This window comes from Macrosteles quadrilineatus, unplaced genomic scaffold (genome assembly GCF_028750875.1).
Source record: "Macrosteles quadrilineatus isolate MER2022 unplaced genomic scaffold, UCM_ALF_1.0 Scaffold_3__2_contigs__length_128488019, whole genome shotgun sequence".
Classification (NCBI taxonomy): Eukaryota; Metazoa; Arthropoda; class Insecta; order Hemiptera; family Cicadellidae; genus Macrosteles; species Macrosteles quadrilineatus.
Window position 1 is genome coordinate 19,491,840 of NW_026542596.1, and position 20,014 is coordinate 19,511,853.

The 20,014-nt window shown below is 35.0% G+C and overlaps 2 protein-coding genes across 4 annotated transcripts in view; one reads left to right on the forward strand and one right to left on the reverse strand.

Moving 5' to 3' along the window:
- The first annotated feature begins 2,831 nt into the window (after positions 1-2,831).
- Positions 2,832-8,014, forward strand: LOC128989602 (uncharacterized). Its single transcript, XM_054411536.1, has 2 exons — positions 2,832-2,952; positions 6,838-8,014. The coding sequence occupies exons 1-2, from the start codon at positions 2,884-2,886 to the stop codon at positions 7,477-7,479; spliced, it is 711 nt and encodes a 236-aa protein (XP_054267511.1). The 5' UTR covers positions 2,832-2,883; the 3' UTR covers positions 7,480-8,014.
- Positions 8,015-10,550: 2,536 nt separating this feature from the next.
- Positions 10,551-20,014, reverse strand: part of LOC128989599 (glycogenin-1) — a 39,264-nt gene continuing 29,800 nt past the window's right edge. The window contains exons 5-9 of one of the 3 annotated variants that reach the window (XM_054411534.1): positions 18,882-19,008; positions 18,264-18,444; positions 14,385-15,125; positions 12,754-13,059; positions 12,509-12,644 (exon numbers count right to left, since the gene is read on the reverse strand). In XM_054411534.1, coding sequence (XP_054267509.1) covers positions 12,639-12,644; positions 12,754-13,059; positions 14,385-15,125; positions 18,264-18,444; positions 18,882-19,008 — 1,361 coding nt within the window. In that variant the 3' untranslated portion in view covers positions 12,509-12,638. Of the gene's footprint in view, positions 13,060-14,384; positions 15,126-18,263; positions 18,445-18,881; positions 19,009-20,014 lie in introns of all 3 variants that reach the window. The other 2 variants (XM_054411532.1, XM_054411533.1) reach the window with 2 other exon arrangements.

A 20,014-nucleotide genomic window follows, 5' to 3' on the forward strand; every position in this document is an offset into this window, starting at 1 on the left:
GATATATTTTTATTCTTGTTTTTTTATCATAATTTGTTTTATTAACTATTTAATCAAAATACTCAACTGATAAATATATATACATTTCATGCAAAATCATTATTATTTTTTTGTTTATCCATGGGATGGTTAGTCCAATGTGAAAACAATTTTTAAACTGTTGTAAAATTGTTGTAAAGTTGTTGCAATATAGTTGTAAAACCATTTTTGAACTATTTCAAAATGTGCCAGTGCGAGTTGTCAACTATACTCATATAATAACAGTTTTAGTATAAGTTTAAAATTTATATCAAAACAATTTTTTTTGTGTTTTTGCTACTTGGGTAAAAACAAAAATTTTGCAATTTATTTTTCAACCGTGTTGTAGAGCTTAAAAAAGAAATAATTTAGTATATTTAAGCGCTGTTGTATGCCTAACGGTCACGGAGAAAATTCAAAAATAGTGTAATTTAAAATTCTTATGTTATTCTTACGAATAAAATTAAAACTGTTGTAGTTTAATTGTTTATTTATTTATTTCATCCTATAATATTGACGTATGGTCAAAAAAGACTTTTTACCTTCCCCATAGCAGCAAACCTAAGCACTCGTTAAATCTATTGTTATTTAAATTGGGAATAAATATGTCTTATTTATGGAAATATTTGAGGAAAAATGTAATCAGACAAGTTTAAATTTGCTTAGTCTGCAGGTTTGCTGTGGCGAGGGTATTATGGATATAGATTATTTATTAAAACTAGAGGTCTCTATGTCAATCCTAATAACAATTATGGAAATTCAAAGTTATCATTTTAACCCCTTTTTTGAGGAAACCCTGTTTTTTTAAACGGCTTTAGCTCAAAAACGGTAAAAGCTAGCAAATATTTGAAAGAATTTTTATTGTCAGTAATTAAATTTCCAAAAAACACTCTTGAGCGTTTTCCGAAAATCCCACTCCTTCACCTTTAAAATCGCTCTACTTCTAAAATTTGTAAAATTTCTTCGCAAACCCTCTTAAACAAACAAATGAGTTGCACCTTACTATTACTGTATCCACAAATTCCTATGCATGAAATTGATTGTTAAAATGACTTTTGCCTTAAAAAAAATAAATAACGTTTTTATGACGATATGTATGCTTAAATTTATTTTTCCAGGTTCCAAATGGGGAGGCTTTAGCCCCTGGAGCCCCATCCTCTTGGAACTGCCACTGGGTGAACTTTCTGTGAAGCATCTATTGGTGAAGTTGGTGGTTTGAGATATTTGTCGTATTGCTCAACAAAATTGGGAGTTTGATTCATTTTTACACACCTTTCCTTCAACCTGTATCACATTCTATCCATTTTTGTACCTTTCTTTTCTCAAGGAACCTCTGTTACCAGATGACTCAGTTATGTATGGTCGCCATTTCATCGAACAGTATTAACAGTATTAACAGTATTAACAATGGAGAGAAAAAATAGCCAGCTTTGTTTACCCTTTAAGTCTGTAATAGTAGTTTTTTGTTACTAATCCCTAAAGTAGGTTTTTTTGGGACGATATTGTGTTTCGGCTTTGCCGAGTCCGGAAATTCAATTAAGTCACAAAAAAGCATTTTAGGACGAGTTACGAACAATATTTTTCATTACATTGTCATATATAGCAGAAAATACAAAATACAGTAACACTGAATGAATTAGGTTATGTAAGAAACAAAGTTTGTTTATATTATTGTTGAAGCATTTTAAAGGATCAGAACAGCTGATTTGTTTTTGAGATAAGCTTTGACATAAACATATGATTCACGCAAAAAGCTATCTTCAGGGACTCAAAACAATCCGTAAGACAGCTGTTTTTGAGACAGTGTAATGAAAAAGTTTTTTTTTGTTTAAATCATAAATGTATAGTGTTCTTTTTTTCAATTAAACATTGTTTCCTTCCTCTTTATCTACATAGTAGACTAGGTAAATAGACAAAGTGTTTTTATATACATTTTTGAGTTTGCATTTTGGGTGGATATATTTTGTTTTTGGTCCTCCTGAACCCAAAAAATTGGTTTTCAAAGCTATGTCTGTGAGTGTGTGTGTATGTATTATGTATGTGGATGTATACAGAGCTACATACAACACATGTGGTTCGATTTTGATTATATTTGGTAAAACTAATTCATTGTATCTCCAAGCATTTTTTCATTTTGATCCTTAATGGTTATTTTCTCATAAACTCTTTTAAAATACGAGAAAATTAGAATTTAATAATGTTATACCGGTAGCCCTTTTAACTCTAAACATTGCTGTAAAAATTACTGTTCAAAAGTTATTTAAACTTTGTTGTTTTCCCTATGAAAAAACATAAGTTAGTTACTCCCACAGCTGGTATTGTAAAGGTTGTTGACAAACTAATGGGAGAGAAAGTATATGTGTCAGATTGCTGATGCAATTTATTGAAATATAGAAGCGAACAGATCAATAAGCTTTGCTAATTATTGTGAATATTAACAACACATACCCTATGCCGTTGTAAGTGTAGGACAACATTAATTCTCAAACAATCTAATTTTTTAAGAAAAATGATGTGCCTTAAGTGTGGTTGTCTCGGCACACAGCGGTTTCTGTTAACTAGGTCCAACATCAACAAACAAAATTATTGAGTTATTCTTCTTCTGTGTAAGTCAGTGTATGCAAAATGTTGTTCATGTGGCAAAATATTATGGATTTTACATTTCTTATTCAACAGGCCAAATGGCAACAGAAGTCCATGTTCTACGCTCAAATTATACCTGACAAATTTCATTGTAGGTTTAAATGACTCATAGAGGCATATTGCATTGCCATTTGGACAAACCTCCGATACTAAATTACTCAAATACTTGAAATTGTCATAAAAGGTTTCCTGATAAGAGAATCAATTACTTATGTCTTTATCATGAGAGGTGCAGCGATGGAGGTGTGGATCTATACTCATCTACTGGCTGCTATTATTGCATCCTCAATGGTAAAGTGTTTGAAATAATTAAAGTATCATTATTATAAAATAAATTAATCCGAACTTATACTGCCAAATGCACATACCAATTTTCTAATATCATAACTGTATAGTGCAGGCAGGCACTTAAAGGGGTTTAAGCAATTATAATAAAAGAAACAAACCCCCATGGAAAAGAGTTATTACTCAGAGCTTGGCCCTGGACACCTGACATTTATTTATATAGAAATGTTGTTTTCCATTTCTCTGTACAAACAAGAATTAACAAATAAGAAATAAATAATGCACCCATGAATACATTTTAAATTTATTTTAACAATGTCCCAATTTGAAGTTGACTGCAGGGCCGGTTGGGTAAGCAAAGTACACGTTAAAAAAAATAAAATAAAACGGTTGACTTTTTCTAAAAAAAAAAACCTTGTGATTTGAAATGTACCGGTACAATATTTCAGTAACCTTTAATCCTATAATAACCCTTTAATATACAACAGTTTGTTAAAGTTCTACGATTTTTACAATGCAAATTTGCCATTTTTATATTGTTTATAAGGTATAGATTCAACAAATGTTTTTTTGAACATTTTCAAAAGCCATAACACTCCGTTTTCATGTCCCAAACTTGCTGGTTCACAAGCTCATTCAATTGTACAGCCCAATTCAATTCTTCACTATTACTTGACCGATCGATTAAAATTCTCTACAAACCTCAGTTAAAGAATTGTCCTCAGTCATGCAGGTTGCATCAACTGCCCTCGTGGAGTGTGTGAAGGTTATAATAGGACCATATTTAGAACCAATGTGGCCCCCGGCCTAAAACATTAATGTTAATCCTCCTAGCCCCTGGCGGGTCACACCAGAGCTCTCTATAATGATTTAAAAAAAATGAAGATAACAATTTTTTTTTATCAAATCGGCAAATCAACCTAGGTAGCTAGGGCACTAGCTAATAAATAATTCCATTCTTTCATTGATGCTAAATATGGTTTTTAATGGCATTTAATTTCTTACTATTAGGATGCTGCACTTAAGGTTCGTTTACTTAGTCAGGTAAAAAATTAAACATACATATGAGCCTCGGGCCAAATCAGATCAGTTTAAAATCGGTTTACTTTGGAAACTATTGATTTTTATAAAATAACTTTCGAGCTGAGCAGAGCCTGGCCTACAAGCTTAATTGAGAGATCAAGCACAGAATTAGAAAATCATGCTCGAACCGATTTCTCAGAACCCAATACAATAATGCCCAATTAAAAGTAAAAGCTTTTATATGTCCGCGTGGATCACGCCCACAAAATTGAAAGAGCCTACACTTTTGCCGCAATCGCGGATATCGACAAGAACATTTCTCCGCGAGTGACGATGACTATGTTTCCGTGGCCACAGGAGATGTTCAATATTTTGCTGCGATTGCGGAAGACGATAATGACATTTCTTTTCCCGCGAGAGATATATGTAGGATTTTTCGGGATTGCAGAAAAATGATTTCCCCGTCACCACGGGTCGTGAGATATATTAGGGACTTAAACACGGGAGACGATGATGTTGTTATCTGGTGATGTCCTAGGTTTGGTTGAAATCACGGTAGATAAGAATGTTTCTTCCATAACTACGGGAAGTATTCACGATGTTGCCGCGATCATGGAAGACAACGATGATGCCTCGGGAGATGCCTTGCCCAGCTAAAGTGCAAGTTTAGGCGGTAATACATGTGATAATGTTTTTAAAGATTATTGGGAGAGGGGGCCCGGCGAACAAACTTGATGAACTATGTTCTTTGTCATATTGCAACATTTATTAACAAAACAAGTTATTAAAGAAATAAACTTTTCATGTAAATATACCGCCTCAAAACAACTTGTTTTCAGTTTTGCTAATGCAAAAATAAGCAGCTGTTTAGTAAGTTAATTCAATAATTTTGGCTATTTCGACTGTGTTACTGTATCAAACTACTGACATGAATGCAACAATAACCTACAACCGATTAATAAATCGATAAATAATTCTGATACCTGGGAGGGATTGCTTACAATCAAATTTAACAACTGATTACAACAGCAGACTTTTACTCCCTAGGGACTAAAAACCGTTTTACTCCCTAGGCCCTAGGGAGTAAAATAGTTACTTCAGACCAACAATGCATGTATTAAAAGCGGCTGTTTTTGCTGCAGTATGACGAAAAAGTATCTTCTATACCCCTTACTCGACTACCCTGTATAGTGTCTATGCAGGGACAACCTGCAGGAAACCAATAGGTACCTGCTGCATGCTTCAATAATTGCACCATATTATTGATCCTCTGTAAAATTCAAAGTTGTTTTAGTACCTATTTTCGTTATTTATTGGGCATTCAAGTTTTTAATTTCCAACAATAAAGAGGCTTACCTATGATAAACGTTGAATGATTCAGTTGGAAGTTAATGGGAAAAGGTGTGAAAAATTGTTTCTCCTCAAACAAAAATTTACCTATATGAACACAGAAAAACCCAATTCTAAACCTGTTTTAAACATTGAAGTTACTATGTAGGCCTATACATTTCACAGTTAATTTCTGGTTTTAACAAAGTTACTTTAAAATCACATAATGAATTCATGGGAAAGGAAAGTCATCAACACAAAGTTTTTGTTTGTTTTGGAAAACCAGTACATGGTTTGACTCACCTAAGGGATAATGGGAGTAATGGCCCATGTAGCACAGATGGTTGGGCCAACGTTGGCCAACTGTGGGACAGTTGGTCGATGGTTGGTTGGAGCTTCCACAACCAACCAACCGTTGTCCAACTGTATATCTCGTAGTTGGGCCAACCAATATTTACAACTGTGGACCAACATCGGTTCATTGTTAATGAAATACATTAATATGCATTGTTGGGTATCATACATCAAGCCAACCGTTGTCCAACCGTTTTTCACTCCGTTGGACCAACAAAAGATACTTTTGTTGGACCAACGATGGTCCATAGTTAAGTTTACACGACTTTCATTCTCTGGGTCTAGCTTTCACAACATAATTATAATAAAATATCTGGTTTTACAATACCTTTATCAGTTCCAAAAGTTTCCAAAAGTTTTTGGAACTGATAAAGGTATTGTAAAACCAGATATTTTATATATTACAGTTCCGGGGCTACAACAATGAATTTTAATAATTATAATAATGCAAATATTTTTTAAATTACTATTCTTTAACTTATTTGCAACAATTTAAGGGGAAAGAGTAATTAATCATATAACAGTCAATTATAATAGCATTAATAATCTAACGGTAATTAATTAATCTATATTCAAATACCAGTATCCTCTCTAACTCAAAAAAAAAAATAACTACTTATGATGCCTTAACAGATTAACAGAATCATATTATACTGTGTAGTATCAAAAATGTTTGAAGTATTGCGACCATTGCAACTGTCGGCTACTCTTTCACCACTTGAAAACTCTCTGTATCAACAATCACAGATAGCTCAGTGGTAAGGTAAGAGGCTCATAAGTCGAAGGACCCGGGTTCGAGACCCGTCTGGGCCAAAAAATTTTGTTCCAGCTTTTTTTCAAAATTTGTTTTTTTGAACTATTTAATCAATTTACTCAACTAATAATTATGCTTTTCGTACTAAATCTTTATTATTTTGTGTGAAATAATTTTGGTTGGGCCATTGTTGGACAAAGGTTGGCTGGAAAACAGTTTAAAGAGGTGACATTTCTACCGTTGGCCAACTGTGTGGCTCCACAATTTACCAACGTTGGCCCAACCATCTGTGCTACATGGGGGGGTGTAATGGGAGTTTTACTATTATGTATGAGTCTTATTATCGAGGTCTATTGTTGTTTACATAGGTTATTGTTTTCAAGAGATCCAGTTGTGAAGCTTTTGACTAAGGCGTGTCGTATATTTTTCAGTCTTCCCCCACCACGACAGACGCAGCAATAAATGAGATCCAGCAAGCTGCCACATTAGATCTTAACTTCATCAAGAACGATCTTCAAGATCTTCAAAAAAGTTATTCCGACTCAGTTACAACAAACTATCTAAACTCCGTGAAAAAATTATCGATGGCTGCAAATGAAACGTACGCAAATGAAATGCCAACAAACTCATCAGGCTATGAATCATCATGTCTAGAAGCTATCATAGACGATGTTTTGTACAACGTTGAAGAATTAAATATAGCAGTGGCAATATGTGCAAAAATGTCTCATTCAGGACAAAAAATGGAAGAAAACATAAATCAGTTTAACTTTATAATAAAAAGTTTAGAAAACTTCTCAACAAATCTGACAGTTTTGATAGATAATTGTGCTGATGAGTATCCATTACCATCTTGGGATCGATTGATGTGTGTGATTACGCAAGTAGAATTTATTGCAAAACAGTTTGATCCTCTTTTTAATCAGTTCAAAACCTATAATGAACAAATGAATGGCCACTTAATAGTTCTAGAGATTGAAATGTCTAAATGCTACAAAGAGGCTCTTGAAAGAATGGGTGTCATCAGTGGATATATACAGATTGATTTAGAAGCTTGTAAGTCTAATAAGTAATTCAATTTTAACAAGTACCGTAATCCCATTAACACAGTTTTGGAGGGTTATTTCCGTACATATGGGTGTACATAGACTGTCATTTTGCCTTTAAGTTTGTTCTTCTGTCCTTATCTTTTGAAATAACAAATAATGTGTAGGCTAGTTAATATTTTCATGTATGTAAATTTATAATGTGATATTTTTTTGTAATAGGGGTGTTTTATAAGTGATTATTACAATGTCATGTCATTGTTAGCTTAACTTGCATGGCACAAAGTACAAGATACAAACATACAATTCAACTACCGTATTTACATTCTTTTGTCTTTTAGAGTGGCTTCTTTATGAACAAGTGATTCAATAATAACAAACATAATTTAACGATCATTTGTACCCTTTTCTTATGGACTGCTTTTTAATAGTTTATATTTAGTGTGTAGTGTGGCACAAACATATTTTTACAACTTATTCTAATGAAAAACATAGTTTCTGTTGTGAACACAAAAAAGTTATAAGATAGAAAAATGTTGTCAATAAACATACCTTAGAGTTCTTTGGATCGTTGTAACACCTATTATCCTTATAGTAACGCTTTTATTTTATTTATTTTTTAACACACACAGAGAACTGGAGATTTCCATAAATGAATTTTTCTCCTGAAGATTTGATTTAGCTTCCAATTGCTGCATGATTGAGGCCCACGAATGACCAATTATTGATTGATGCTACATGCCAGGTTATTTGACATCGGAACACCCTTAACACGTTGACTGCTGAAAATGCATATAATTGCGTTCCAAATATGCTAGATACACAGGGCCTGATTACCCATTAGGCTAATTAGGCTGGAGCCTAGGGCGCCAGTCAGCCAAGTGTTTTAGGGGGGCGCCAGAGAGCTAAGACTTAAAGTTGGGACAGGGGGCGTAAAAAATGTTTTATTCCAAAAAAGGATTCGCGCAGATAGGGAAGGAGGTGGGGAAGGGTGAGTTCGGCAGATTTTCATTATCATTATATCCTTATATAAAGCCCAAAGTACCCATGAACTTTTGAGAAAACTACAAGTCACACCCCCATAACCATATACTTAAAATATTCGTAATGACGAAAACCTTGCGCAAAACTATCCATTATTTCATAAATTGCCCTTTAAGGTCATAATTCCTTTCTAAAGGGAACCTTCCATATACCTAATGTTAAAAATACCTCAGCTGTACTTATTTGCTTATTTCAGCTTAACTTAACCAATCAATAGTTTTATTAATACTTATGAAGTCAAACAGGGTGAAGCTCGTGGGTTACAGCTAGTTTATAGTAATAATTTATTTGTAAAAACATTTAACGATACTTTTTGTTACAGATAAATACAGATAAGTGCTGTAAACTAAGTAATTCCATCTAAAGGTCCTAATAAAATTGGTCTAGGTGATTAACTGAGTTAATTTAGAAAGTTCGCATATTATTGTTTGGTTTTTTAATATTTTAGGTTAGGTCTACTTTTGATTTAATACAATCATATGTTTAATAAAATGTAAAATAAATACATTATTTTAAATAAGAAAGTTTTACATTCCTTGAACAACCGATTTGTCACTATTTTAAAAGTTCCTAATCAAACCATGCATTAATTATTTATGACCAGTTTTCTTTTGTTTTAAAATAAACTGTTAGTATATATATTCAGATAGAATATTAGTAGTAGTATATTAGTATTAGTAGTAGTAGTGGCCTTTGGCCATTTTTAATTTTGAATTCAGTATTAGTATTCTTTCTTTGAAATTTTGAAAGTGGTAGCTGAGAGGAGGGGTAGTGGAAGGGAGGAGGGGGCGCGAAAAACGTCAGCCTACTGGCGACTAGACCCTTAATCAGGCCCTGTAGATACACACAATGAAACAAAATCATAAATTCCGTAACAGCCGACGGATTAGGGCGCGGTGAACATGTAATGAAATGGCGGAAACTGCCCTTCGTAAGTGATACAAGCCTCACCCGTAAATGCTGAGCGATTACTGAAGCAATGAAATACGAGTCGGGTAAAGGCGCAGACCTGTGTAGTGCGTCTGGCGCTAGTGTCACTGGGCACAGATAAATGTGTGTCACGGGAGCCTTGTGCGGTTGCAATGTGATAAATTTGGCTCTTTGATCAAGTTAATATTTTTTTCAGTTAGGTAGTGTTTCATAATACAAATAGTAACGTGGAATATATGACATGGAGATGTGATGATTCTCTTTCAATTCAACCACAAATTTTGTGTAGCCAGCTAGAGCCAAATAATTTGCCTGGTTTTAGATATACAAAGCTACTTTTTAGAAATATCTAAAAAGACGCTACATGTTTTATAAATTAGCTCATCCTGGGTCATCCTTGCCAATCTAGATAGGGTCAATAGTTTTGACTTATCCATATTTCCATTTCTACTTTTAAGTGCAGGTTTAAAAGAATGCTCTGTAATCATACATTGTTTTGCACTGACTGATGGCTGCCAAGCAAAAAACGATGTTTTTAAAGCTTATTTACACTAATTTAACTTCATTTATAACTTGTAACTTATATATTATTTATAACTTATTTAGTTTAACTTCATTATTACAGCATTTAAAGCCCCCCATACACAGGCAAACATGTTCGCGAGCATGTTCGTGACGGTGTTGGCGGCAAATATGCTCGCCCGTTTGTGGGGTCTGTGAGCCTTCATACTGGCGAGCATGTTGGACTCAGCTCTCGGCTTGTCGGACTGTCTCAGCACGAGAGAAGCATTAGTACTGTGTGGTGGCGGCAAGCAAGTTCGCGAGCATGCTCGTACGTCTGTTGGAAATACCGAGCATGTCCGCCAACAGGCTCGTGTACATGCTCGCCCGTTAGACATTCATTAATCTACATCTTCCTACTTTACCTTCTAACTTTAAATATTTTACAATGTCCCAAGAAGAAGGGACTACCAGCTCTGCTGCAAGTATTCGTAGTAGGTAGCAGTAGTAGTAGAGCTGCTCTGCAACACTTTTAATATTATATTCCTTTATTTCTTCCTTCAAAAAAATATTTCTGTGGATTATTTACATGAAAATACAACGTGAAAATAAAGATTGATCCATTAAAAAAGCTCTTTTTCTCAGTTTATACAGTTTTATTTTAATGTTTTAACAAAATCTATATTCTCAAAATATTTATCAAAACTAAAGTATAATATTTTGTGTACATTAATCAATAAAAAACAAAAACTAATTATACACAATTAAAACAATATTTTTCTTGAATCATCTCAGTTACTTTGTAAGTAAATACAAATGAAAAAGAAACCATTATAATATGTGTTTGTTTGACAAATAATATCATGAGCTATTCAATACACTGTCTCACTCTGTTAAACTCAAGAGATTATTATTTTGGTTAACAGCGAACATAAGCAGCGTGAAACTCTTTTTGGCACCTAAGAACAGTTAACACTCCTACACCCTAACACATAATGACTAGATAGTTTCACACTTTCCTTATGAGGAAAGCATTTTGTTAATATGAATTAATTAATGACTTGTAACAAAAAAGTTTAAAACATTGATAACATTAATTAAGAATTAGGTTGTGTAATTCAGTAACAAACACAATTTTATGTAACTGAATTGAAATTTAGTGTTACATTGAAAGCAGAATTAAAGCTATTACTTTTTCCCTTTAGATGGTTTTCCTCCCTTTTGATTTTTAGAGTCTTGCTGTCCCTTTCCTCCTTTTCTCTTCGGTGGTACTGGGGGTTCTTCTGCTACTGCCCCTTCAAGGCTAGGTTGAGCAGAGGCTCCTGCAGGGGGTGTAGCAGGCACTTCGGGCTCAACTTGTAACTTGGCTAGTTGAGGGGCTTCAGTAGCTATTGGAGGTGATGTGGGAGGGGTAGGCTCTGTCACTGTTGGGGTTTGAGGCTGTGCTGTAGGAGTTGGTGGGGCTGGCGCAGGCACTTCTGCAAGAGCTGGTGCAGGCACTTCTGCAGGGGCTGGCACAGGCACTTCTGCAGGAGTTGGGGCAGAAACTTCTGCAATGGCTGGTGCAGGAACTTTTACAACTGCTGGCACAGGAACTTCTGCAGGGGCTGGTGCAGGAACTTCTGGGGCTGGGATTGTTACAGCTGGAGTTGGAGTAGATATGGCTGGAGTTGTTGGTGTTGGAGCTGGAGTTGTTGGAGCCGGAGTTGGAGTAGTTGGGGCTGAAGGTGTGGGAGCTGGAGTTGTTGGAGCCGGAGTTGGAGTAGTTGGGGCTGAAGGTGTCGGAGCTGGAGTTGTTGGAGCCGGAGTTGGAGTAGTTGGGGCTGAAGGTGTCGGAGCTGGAGTTGTTGGAGCCGGAGTTGGAGTAGTTGGGGCTGAAGGTGTCGGAGCTGGAGTTGTTGGAGCCGGAGTTGGAGTAGTCGGGGCTGAAGGTGTCGGAGCTGGAGTTGTTGGAGCCGGAGTTGGAGTAGTTGGGGCTGAAGGTGTCGGAGCTGGAGTTGTTGGAGCCGGAGTTGGAGTAGTTGGGGCTGAAGGTGTCGGAGCTGGAGGTTCAGTTGGGGCTGGGGTTGTTGGGACTATAGTTGCTGGAGTTGGAGTAGTTGTGGTGGGAGTTGTAGGCGTTGGAGCTGGAGTTGTAGGGGCTGGATTTGTTAGAGGTAGTGGTTCAACTTGGGCTGGAAGTGTTGGAGTAGGAGTAGTTGTGGCAGGAGTTGTTGGAGTTGGGGTAGGAGTTGTTGGTGTTGGTGTAGGGGTTGATGGTGTTGGAGCTGTTGGTGTTGGGATTGGAGTTGTTGGTGTTGGTGTAGGGGTTATTGGTGTTGGAGCTGTTGGTGTTAGGGTTGGAGTTGTTGGGGCTGGAGTTGATGGAGTTAGGGGTTCAGTTTGGGATGGAGCGGTTGGGACCGGTGTTGGTGGAGTTGGAGAAATTGTTGCAGGAGTAGTTGCGGTTGGAGTTGTAGTTGTTGAAGCTGGAGCTGTTGAGGCGGGAGTGATTGCAGTTGAAACATCTGTCGGGACTGGTACCATAGTTGGAGTAACTGGAGGAGGGACTGGGCTTGTTACTGTTGCTTCTTTTGGAGCAGAAGGAATTGTGAGAGGCGCAGGTTGTGTCTCAGTCTTCTCTGCAGGCGCTACTGCCGTGGATGCAGGAGCTTCACTGGCGACTTGTGGTGGTGTTGTTGCTGCTGATGAAGTAACGCTAACCGTTGATACTACTTCTGTAACCGAAGGTTTTGGTTCACTTGCAACTGTTGGAGTTTCTGACTGGGGCGCTTTAGTAGCATCCTTAGTATCAGAAGCTTCAACAGTCGCTACTAGGGCACTTACAGGGGCATAGTTGGCTTGTGGTGGGGTCTTATCAATCTGACCGGAGGGCGAGATCTCGACCGAAGATACATAAACTGGCGCTGCAACAGGAGCGACTGGAGCAGGGGCTTCTGAGGACGGTGTGGGAGCTGTGGTTCCCAAAGTTTGACAGATCTTTTGCCAGATGTTGTCAAAGGAATCCTTGCCCATGTAATCTATGTTGCCCTGCTCCCAGCCTTGTCTCCTGAGATGTTCCTCTAAAGCCCTTTGTTCAACAGTCAGAGGAGCGCCCAGAGTGACTGTGGCTAGGGCGCCTGCTAATCCCGCCTGCCAACAAAACAATCTTCAAGAACTCTGATTGGTTTACTGGACCAACAAACATGCAATAACCTCATTTAACTGATTAAAAAATTAAAATTTCTCACAATTAAGTTGAGAAGCTTTTTGTTTCCATTTCTATTATTTTCTTAGTCCTAGTTGTTTGTCATTTTAGAGAAGTAAACATAATTTGTTTATTTGTAGCATTGAACATCATTTTAGAATAGGTACCTAGTTTTCAGTGACAGCCAAAACAAAGAATCATCAAAAATGTCATTACTGGCCTTTGAATATATAAGCGTGTGAAAATATATCAATGAATTTTTAACGACTAAAACATATATTTTATTTAGCCCTGTGTAGAAGTGAAGGTTTTGAATTTCAAAAACCATATTTATCAATTTTTAATGTAAAAAAAAGTAATAGCTACCGATCTAATGTATTTCTTTGTATTTAATTTGAAGCACCATAAGTAGAATATTCTTTGTTTGATGTTCATTGTTGGTGATGGTGAGTTAATTTTGTTTAAAGGTTTATTGTGGACATTTTCCATAACAATGGTAAAAAACAATTCACGATGTTTCGGGATCTGAAATCTGATCCCAACACGTTGTATATTGTTTTTACCATTATTGTGATGGAAAATGTCCGTAATAAACCTTTAATGGTAGAGAACATAACAATAAAATTAAGATGAGCTAAAAAACAGAAACTTATAAGTCGCAAAAGTAAAAAAATCAAATATTCTTGCATTTGAACTCAGATAGTTTAAGATGTGTACCTGAGAGAACAAGTTTCATTAGGTAAAATCAGACGACCAGCACAATTTTATAAAAGCTTGATGCCATAAAAGAATAACTCAGTGAAACAAAAATTTAAATTGTATTATAATATTTATAATGGAAGTAATTTTGCCTATAACATTACAATATTTTTATTTTCTAAAATCTACACTGCCTGTAAAGTGTTTAAAAAGATTAAACTTTAAACATTCTACTCATCTCTTGCAATAAGTTTTTTTTTCAAGCTAAAATGTTTTATTAATCAGATATTGATTTGTTTAGTTTATCTAAGCCTTTTTAAACTGGAATGAAATACATCTTGGAAAAATTCTTCAAACATACTTCATGTAATACATATTTAAATATATCATCGTAACAGCAAATAAGTTAATTAAACATTTTTTCTTGAAACAAAATTCAAATTCTTTGCTATGTCCTTTTAATTTTATCATTATATTTCTTCAAGTAATCTGCTACGGGTTTACTTACCCTGATACAGAATAAAAGATTTGTATTGTTTTGTTTACACAGGCTACAGTTGTGGCTACTTACTTCATCGTCGGACTGTGCAGGACTACAGTGCTGCTGAGTGTGGCAGTGTACTGAACTAGATTCACTCTGGGAGGGTTCATGGATTGGTTGTGCTGGGGGTTCATGCGGGTATGAATGTTCTACTAAGGGTGGAGCCACTCTGATTTCCGGCACAATTTGATTTTGTTCGGGCTGTGAAAAACTGTTTTTTCTTGAAGTTGTTCTGTGATCTTGATCATTCCCACCACCATCAGTAACAGAGTAAAACTCAGATTGAGCAGAATCTTCCCAAAGTCCGGGCTCTGAGGTGTGTGGTTGACTAGGAGTGTGGTGATAATGGGAGTGACTGTGTGTGTGCAAGTGTTGAACATGACTATCACGATTATTGTGACTGTTGCTTTCGGAATTATGGTCTAAATGAGGTCTAACAGAAGCTCTACTGACCCTGTGCTCACTTGAAAACTGGATATTAAAATTTGTAAAATGGTCACTGTAATTTATTTCACTACTGTCGTTAGAGAGCAGGTAATTGTCAACAGCATTGTTATAGTTCCTACAAGAGTCTTTGGGTGGTTCGTCACTTTGTTCTACATATTCGTCCCACGGATCGGAATATCCGTAGTTTTGTTCCTGATAATCCGACAAAACGGGTGGTGGAGGAGATGGAGGTGTTTGTTTGAAATAAGACTGTTCCGAGAGCAATATCAAGGGTGGTGGAGGCCTTGTGAAGAACTCTAAGCTGGTCTCGAGCCGATGCCAAGTCTGTATCAAATTAGGATAGATTACTGAGTGAGAAAAACCCAAACATCGATAGAACCAGAAGAACCCGACAACCCTTGTTAGCGACCAGACAAGACAACCTTAGCCATGAAAGTTCCCATGAATATGACATGAACTAGGACAGAAGATCACAGCTCAACGGTAATATGTATACGAGCAAAGCGGAGAATCTCATGATTCGCAAAGCTCAAGACCCATGATGACGATTCATGCTCGGACAGTTGACATTGAGTAAAGCTCCCAAGAGAAAATAACCGAGGATGTGATCCAACACCATCCAAACCACCCTACCTCACCTGGCTTGATCAAAACCCAAGCGTTTCTAAACCCTCTAAGTCATGCAATATCTCAGCTCTGCTCTATTCTTTGACTAAAGACTACAAAAGCAGTTATTGTCTTCAGCACTATCTCTTCACTATCTCTAACTATAAAAAGGCGTAATAATTTCTGAATGTAGCACATTCACATTCCGTTCTTAACATTCTGTTGAATGACTGTGGATTTGAGAGATGTGACAAATTTTAGTTAGTTTGAGCTAACTTCTATGTTCATGATATTTATGATGAATAATCAGTTTGTAGTTGAACGGAACAAAGTAAAGTCCACAAACTTGGGTCAGGTCAACTGTTTTAACAATTTTAATGCAGCAGAAGTGAATTAATTACAATAAGTATTAAAGGATGTACGGTAATTGAAAATTGGATACTGATGTGTCTTTTAGTATTAAAGAAGCCTAAGAGAAGGATTTTTAGATGGGCATTGTGATAAAATGCAGGCTTTTACTGTGCTTTATTTTATGTTTATTAACAAATTTAGCGATACTTGACAATCAAATTTTTAACAATTTATCAACGATTTATCCGTTACTTAATCCAAAAAACTTTCTAAAATAATCCTCTATAATAATAATCCTAATAAATAAATAAATACTTTATTGTCTTTACAATATAAATTGTATCGACAGTACAATTAGGTTTAGTATTAAATAAAAAACTTTAAATTTTCATGCATTTTTCATTGAAGTAGATTAGATTTTCATTAAGGATTTTTTTTTATTTTTTTGTAATCTTTTAATTTTAAGTTTTAAATATTAGTTGGTAGTTTGTTAAATAATTTTCTTCCGTTGTAATAAAGATGTTTTTCATAAAACTTTGTTTGGTGGAAAGTAGAAGAAAAATTTGTAATTTTCTCAAATCATAATTCTTCTTACATAATTCATCATTTTTCCAGAATTTCTCAAAATTTTTCTTTAAAAATAGTAATGTTTCATAAATATAAATTGCGTAAAAGTTCATAAATTGGTAATTTTTAAATAATTTTTTACAGGAATGGCGTGGTTTCAATTGGAAAATAATTCTTAATGCAGACTTTTGTAATTTAAATATTTGTTTAGTTTATGATGAAGTTGAAGCCCCATATAGGTATTGCATATCTAATATTGGAAATAGCGAATGATATACAGTGAGTAATGCATAGCTAATTTAAATCAAGGTACGCTATCTCCATGATACTAATGTGCCAACATTGGCATGTTAGTAAAATAATACTGTAAGCTTTATAAAATTGTGTGATCGTCTGTTTTTTTTGCATTTTTAAGTTTTTCCAGATTGTTGTTTGATTCAGTTAAATATTTTTTTTTTAGTAAACAAAAACTCTTGGATGCTTGGATGCTTTTATGAGTGTTTCAAGTGATAATTACAAAAATACAAATACATTTTGTTTATCTCAAGATATTGATAAAAAGATATTGTATTACTAGAATCTAGAACTGGAACCTGAAATGTAGGCTAAATGTTTACGTGCGTGGTAAACCTAAATGGGCATGATTTAGTTTATTCTACCATTGATTATAGGAACTGAAGTGTTCTATAATCAATGAATCTACTTACGTAAGTAACAGAGTACATACCCATCTTCACTTAACACTCACATGACCAATGGCTCCAGTCCTGTTGAGCTCACACAGTTAGATACAAACAAAACAACCAACAGGAACAGACAAAACAGCACTTGTGTTACAAAAATGATTATGAACTCATTACTGTTAGTTTAGAAAGCAGTACAAGGAGAACGTGCAACTTGATAAACATTATCATTTATACCTAAAAACACAAAAAGCATAAATGTTACAAAAATAAGTGTAAAAAGTAAAAATAAATAACAGTAAAGTAAGAAGCTAATTTGTAATGATGCAGTGTTATGAAATTTGTTTCAAGAGATCTCAAGAAGAAAAGTATTATATTTTATTATAGATGCAGTTTTTACATTGTATTGGAATGGGCTACAAGTATTCATCTTTGACAATTTGAATTCCATTCCAAATGAGAATCATTTAGCATTGGTACTTGGATTCAAAGGTGACGATTTAAATGAGATCCGTCCAAATAAGTTTTAAGTTAAATGATAAAACTATAAAGAAATCCATAGCTTAAATAATAAGCTAGTAAACCATTGGGGCATATTGTTAAGAATATGTTTCAACAAGAAGCAATAAAGTCTTAAAAGTAACAATACCCTGTCAGAGTAAGTCTACAGGCTAAGTGATTCTTCAGTTATCGTAATTAATATGTTAAACAAAAAATTTTACCTAATCATAAGGAATTTTACTCTTAGATTCTTGTCCAATATAATTTACATTCACTCAATTAAATTGTTACTTCAGTTTGCTGCCATTGGGCTAAAATCTTGCTTTAAAATAGACTTTACTGTTGAATTTCTGAGTTCAATGATATAAAGAAATGTGCCAAATGTTATGAAGATTTATAAATAAATTACAATTAATTTATCCTGTAATAGATTTCCTTCTAACCTGACTTGATGGTAAAAAATTTTTGTTTAGCATTTATTGAAATAGTGGACAAAAAACCACCATATTCCTCTAATCAGGTTGCTTCAAAAACTCAATAAAAAATAAAAAATTGTTGATTTACCCATCTAAAATATTCATCTTAATTTTGTAGCATTAAGAAACTTATGATTGTGGTTTTTGAAAGTCACAAACCCTGTTAAGCAACGATTCGTGCAAAATCATAATAGATATAAAACACTGCATAGCTGGGTTTGGAATAAAGTAACTTTTCTTACTGGAGTGTACGAATCATACATGGGCGTTAAGCTTACCATTTCCGTGGACAGTGTGGGATGAACGTGAGCACAGAAGATGTCCCACCACAATTGTACAAACTGTACGAGATGTCTCGACTCTCCTGACACGCTCACTAGACTTGTCTCCGTGTTGAATGGTTGAAGCCAAGGCTTCGCAGCACCGATGAAGTGAATAATCTTCAGCCCTGCACCAAACCTGGAAAGCAGTGTTTTGAGGTTGAGAATGTAAAATAGATAAAAAATATGGGTGCTGTTGATTGTTAATGACATTTAATCCTTCTTTATTAGCATATTGGATGCAGGGCTAGATAGTGACTTTAAAGGCTGAGAAAGCATGTTCTTAAATATGCAGCATTAATGGTGTTATTTATTTCTTGGGATTCCATCCTCTTAAGGCTGACTATATGTTTTGGGATATTCATATATTTAATTTTAACCAGCCCATGATGGGTATTATTTTTATTTGTTAGATCCACTAGAGTGGGTAAAATGTATGCCTTTATTAATGGTACCAGTTTGTACGGACAAAGTATCAATTACTACCTACATAGGCCTGCCGGCTAGAAAACATTTTTATATACTTTAGACATTCATTTCAATTTTCAGGTGTATGCATGAATTTGTTTTACTCACTGTTTAAATGCAGGCAAATAAGAGTAGGTGGCTGTTGAGCACATGTTGTAAACAAACGGCAAATGTTTCTTGATGTCCTTTGTCGGCCAATCACTGAAGAACAAATTCAGCAATCCTTGATCTCCTCCTGAATAACAACGTGTTTTAGAACTACAACCTAGAATCTCTTAGGTAATTGCAAACAACAAAAGAACCAAATTCATAAATGGAAGTTTGACTGCCATAGCATGGTTGACTGACCAAGCCTGTAAACATCTTTGCAAATCGCAAAGAAAATATTAAAGTAAATATTATAATGGTTTATTAAAAGAAATCCCCTTGTAGTATTTATGATAAGGACATGTGACTTGAGTAGCATTAAATTAAAAAATAATCTGGCTCATCTTTCGAGGGTAATAAAATTAAAGGAACTGCCTAAAGCTGTCCTTGATCAAGAAAGGTAATATCTTTGACTATTAATACAACTTCAGTATCTAGTCAATGGTAATATACAGTGTGTAAATTAAGTATGGAAACAAATCTGTATTTTTAAAACCGAAATAGATAGAAATATTCTATTTGTGGCAATAATAGTTAACAAAGATTCCGCAATTTTTCACATGAAAAATATTTTTTTACCCCCCTAACAGGGTAGGTGGTAGGGGGTGACTTATTTTTTTCAAATAGCAACCCCTATGGAGTGACCCCTCATTTTGAAGGGTTTGTCAAAAGAAACACAATGACGCAAATCCGAGGTGAATATCTCACTCCTAGCCCAAATGGCAGATATTCCAAAATTTGATTTATTGTACGTGAAAAGCACCAATTTCACAAATAATGGAAAGAAATCTGTATTTTTAAAACCTAAATAGATAGAAATATTCTGTTTGTGGAATTGATTGTTGACATAGGTTCCGCAATTTTTTTAATCAACAATATTTTTGATAAGGATAGGTACCGGGTATGCAGTCAGGGGGCTTCGGCTCTCATGACAAATAAATAAATAAAAAAAAAAAAAAAAAAACCGAAACACCTGTTGTACACTAATTTATTAAGAAGTGTATGCACGATATTTTTGTTTACACGTTTGTTATTACTGTTATTACCATGGGAACAGGAATACCATCACTCAATAGGGGTTGCTATTTGAAAAA

What these genes read in the sequence shown, in the direction of transcription:
- LOC128989602 (XM_054411536.1), top strand. Translation starts at nt 2,884, where the DNA reads ATGAGAGGTGCAGCGATGGAGGTGTGGATCTATACTCATCTACTGGCT. An exon ending in CTATTATTGCATCCTCAATG is followed by an intron (nt 2,953 to 6,837) that starts GTAAAGTGTTTG and finishes TATATTTTTCAG; the next exon opens with TCTTCCCCCACCACGACAGA.